The sequence below is a fragment of the Penaeus chinensis genome, chromosome 36, assembly GCF_019202785.1.
Source record: "Penaeus chinensis breed Huanghai No. 1 chromosome 36, ASM1920278v2, whole genome shotgun sequence".
In the NCBI taxonomy this organism is placed as follows: Eukaryota; Metazoa; Arthropoda; class Malacostraca; order Decapoda; family Penaeidae; genus Penaeus; species Penaeus chinensis.
The window spans coordinates 2363302-2367839 of NC_061854.1; the positions used below are offsets into that span (position 1 = coordinate 2363302).

The 4538-nt window shown below is 38.6% G+C and overlaps 1 protein-coding gene across 1 annotated transcript in view; it reads right to left on the reverse strand.

The window, feature by feature from the left end:
* Positions 1–1115: 1115 nt before the first annotated feature.
* Positions 1116–4538, reverse strand: part of LOC125044745 (ATP synthase subunit e, mitochondrial-like) — a 5098-nt gene continuing 1675 nt past the window's right edge. Inside the window, exons 2-3 of the mRNA XM_047641637.1 lie at positions 1569–1725; positions 1116–1301 (exon numbers count right to left, since the gene is read on the reverse strand). Coding sequence (XP_047497593.1) covers positions 1246–1301; positions 1569–1725 — 213 coding nt within the window. The 3' untranslated portion in view covers positions 1116–1245. The remainder of the gene's footprint in view (positions 1302–1568; positions 1726–4538) is intronic.

Consider the following 4538-nt stretch of genomic DNA (forward strand, 5'->3'; position numbering starts at 1 on the left):
TCCCTTTTCCTCGATTTATGAAAATATTTTACGTTATCTTATTTTGCTGTTAATAATGTTTATAACATTGTAGTAATTATGAATTTCTAAGTCTTTCCTACCAATTCAAGGAATGGGGAAATTAGGTAAGGTCACAAGGTCTTCTAATTGACTTTGTGGCTAAGCACTAGCAGAGCCATCTATGTGCAGACATTTCACAAAAATACAGAAAATGAGCATAGCATTTTCCCCATTTTTTATTCATATTTCCCTGGCAGCATGTTTTTTAATTCCAAAATATTGTACAAGGCAAAAAAATAACCAATATGTTAAAACAGCTAGCTGTCAACCACTGCTATTTTCAGTATCTGAAGATTGGGCAGGGTGTCTCACTTTCAATCATGCAACAGGTTTTAGGTGTCACACAACACCCTTACTGCGACTGGAAAAGATGGCACAGGTCTGCTCATGCCCTGACATTCAATTATAATTTAGTATTTTTTCCTTTTGTTACAATAGGATATTCTTGGTGTGACAGGCTACCCATTTCATTTTGCTTCCAAATTATCCCTCGTGCAAGGAATGGCCAGGGCTACCATCCACTGGCGGTGAGGGATTTGAACACAGGTCAGCAAGAATGCTAGATGAGATCACTACCACTGCACCACACAGCACACACACTAACCAATACAAAGAATGAAATATCAAGAAAAGAAGCCTTGGAAAAATGCTCATGCTGGAACTAAGGTACTGCTACAGATTTTCAACAATGAAGCATACCCAAAGTATTACATGTCTAACCACAATTTGCAGATTACCTAAGATAATCTTTTTGGAATTATTTTTTCTCTACATGATAATCAATAAAACTGATAATAAAATAAAATATAACAAATAAAGGTTCAGGCAATTGTAACTTCCTTCATAGTATGGGGGTATCATACCCCATTAAAAGCTACTGTATATACATACATAATACAGCTTTGTACTCCTTCAGCTTTTCATAAAACTATACTTATGGCTAACAAAGATCCATCATAAAGTCATTTTGGTAATATATTGGGTAAATCTGTTTTCATGAGCCTTTTCTATATGAAGAATACAAAAAAATGTAAGGTATAAATAATAAACTCACATTATAAGTTCTTATTTAATAAAGTTACTTTATACAGATATTTACTTTTTGCCATTGGGTTAGGTGTCTCAACCACTCGACCATAGAAATTTCGCTGATGCAAACCCAGTCCAGAAATATACATGTTAACTCTAGAAATCTGCTGGAACCTTCACTCCTGCTTGACCAGCCAGGTATATCATCTCATCTGTGGTGGGGGAGGAAAAGGACGTCAACATCAAAACTTTTAAACAAGCTATATAAACAAGTATCTCAGAAGAGCTTAAATTACAATTAGAATCAGTCAAATCTGATCTATTTCAGCACAGCTTATGTATGAAGCTTAGTAGCAAAATTACTCCTCAGAACCCCTGAATATATGTCCATGTCCCCACACATTAATCCAAGTAAGCAAGTCATGTGTTTAATAATAAAAGTATTTCAGCATGAGAACCAGGGCCTCAAGCCATCTTACCTCGGTTCAATTTCTTCTTTTCTTCTTCAAGCTGGGCATTTCTGATGACAGCCTGCTTGGCCTCCTCTTCCCGCAAAATGGTTTCCTTGGCCTTAAGGCTCTTGAAGTGGCTGCTACCGTAAACAATGCCAGTCAGCAAGGCAGCCCATCGTCCAAACTGAAAAGATTGAACAATAATTAATAATAATGAAAATTAACAACAAGGTACCGAGAGTGAAAAATGGCAAAAATTGAATTAATGAATTAAAAATGCACTAAATAGCCGAGTTAAATGTCTATGCAGACTGCAAAGAAAAAATACCCAACAAAACAAAGATTTACCTTAAATAATTATCTTCTAGGATTCAATTTTTGTACTAGTTTGAAGAAAGGTAAAATAACTTTATCAACAAATGCAACAAATACCCAATGATGTAAAGGTATGATGCTTGTGCAGTTGGTTGTAAGGGATTTGTGAAATTAATAAATATATAAAAAAATATAAATAATAATAATAATAATAATAATAATAATAATAATAATTATACTGAGAAGAAGGAAAACACACAAAAGAAACTAAATGTGACAAGGGTTCATGATGAAGAAGAAGAAGAAGAAAAGAAATTTAGGGACCAAAGTAGAAGTCTACAGTACATTAAAAAAGTGCGCACACGCAGACACGCGCACAAAAAAAAAAAAAAAAAGCAGATGAAGCTCTATCAAAATGCCATTCTATGCTAATCCCAAGAAGTTCACAAGGAGGATGGAAATTCTGCTGCTTAATAAAGTTGTGTATATTATCAGTACTTAACTTTATTTAAGAGTAAGTCTGCATTTTATTGCCAGACTGGACTTTTTCCTGCATTACCCTATGCCTCAATTACTGTTCATTGTGTCAAGAGGTTAATAATTTTGTATTCAGGGTAAATAAAGACATTTGAGAAGCTACATAATGGGGGAGGGGGTGTACTCTATCACTGGCAAAATTATACATCTTGCATGTATGTGCTTTGCATAATTATATAAATGCAAGCATGCATATGAAGAATAACAAGCACAGCATTAGAAAATATTTTTCTATTTTTATATATATATATATATATATATATATATAGAGAGAGAGAGAGAGAGAGAGAGAGAGAGAGAGAGAGAGAGAGAGAGAGAGAGAGAGAGAGAGAGAGAGAGAGGAGGAAGAGGAAGAGGAAGAGGAAGAGGAAGAGGAAGAGGAAGAGGAGGAGGAGGAGGAGGAGGAGGAGGAGGAGGAGGAGGAGGAGGAGGAGGGGGAGGAGGAGGAGGAGGGGGAGGAGGGAGGAGGAGGAGGAGGAGGAGGAGGAGGAGGAGGAGGAGGAGGAGGAGGAGGAGGAGGAGGAGGAGGAGGAGGAGGAGGAGGAGGAGGAGGAGGAGGAGGAGGAGGAGGAGGGAGGGAGGGAGGGAGGGGTGGGGAGTAATTGTTTGCAAGCGGATCACACCCCTTGAGACCAAGTCCCTATTACTCTAACAAACCTTGGACTCACTCCTGGGAATCCACAAACCTTGCCTTATGAACCAAAAGCATCCTAACTCCCCTATTTCCATGTAGCATTTTCACTACCTATTTGTTTATTTAAACCATCATCCCTAAACTTGGTTGGTTTAGTTACATGAGTAGTCAAAACAAGTTATGCCAAGTTTCAGATCCATTTTATATAAACCTATAATCACTTATTGAGTGTGTGAGTGGGTGTGCGTGTGAAAATATTCAATACATTCACTGCTCAGTGACAAAGTCCACAACATCCTCACACAGCAAGAGTTCTTAATGCCCCCTGCCTAGGGAATAAATAGAAGATAGGAAAGGTTAGGTTTAGAATCTTGGGCTCGCGTGATACCCCATTTTTTGGACTTCGTCTCCAGTGTGTGATTTATTGGGTGTGTGTGTGTGTGTGTGTGTGTGTGTGTGTGTGTGTGTGTGTGTGTGTGTGTGTGTGTGTGTGTGTGTGTGTGTGTGTGTGTGTGTGTGTGTGTGGGGGGGGGGCAAAGAGGGGCCCCCCCCCCCACAAACAACTTTAAAACTGTAAAGAAAACTCCTCTTTAAAAAGATGAGCCAAAAGAAATTGCAAAAATAAAAAATACCTAATTTATCCAAATGATGGGTAGAGCTTTGCTGTTGCAAGAAGAAATAGCTGTAGACGTGTTGTTTAATATAGAAGAAGATGCAACATTAAGAACTCTGGCTGTGTGAAGGCATTGTGTTGTGATATGCAGTGGATATTTTGGTTAATGATATTTTTATTTTATTTTGCAGTGAATGTGAAGCCACAGTAGCTGCATCTGTGTTTATTACACTTTCTAATGCTGTAAAAGATGGCAGTGTCCACTTCCCTTTATTTCATGCACAGTAACATTAACCAAAACTGTAAAGGAGAGGGAAGGAGTTTTGTTACTACAGACAAATGCTTCTTTGGGCTGGGCTTAAAAGCCACACCATTCCAGTAAGCCTAGTGCCTAGGTTTTTGGCCGCATGCAGGCAGCGAGGCATCCAGATCAAATGGGGGTTTTGTTACCGAGACCAACGCATCCTCCAGAGACAAAGTCCCAAATCGAGGATAACATGCAAACTCAAAATCCAAGCCTAACCTTTCCTACCTTCTATTTATTCCCTAGACAGGGGGAAACCCCCGTCTCCCCATTTATTAACATCATGCGAACTTACAGAAAACGCGACATTAAGAAATGTGGCTGTGTAAGGGTGTTGTGGACTTGTCTCTGAGGGCATTTTCACAATTTCTCGGTATATATGAAGCCACTACAGATATACCTGTATTACTTCCTATTCAATTTTTTATGCTCTATGAGATGGCAGTGTCTATTTCCCTCTATCTTTGTGCCTCGCTCTCAGTAACGTTATTCCAATTGTACTTCTTTTCCGTCTTTTGGTAATTATTTACGCTATTCTGAACATTAACCTTGCGCGCATGCTTGTGTTCACCGGGAGATTTGACAGCTCACCCG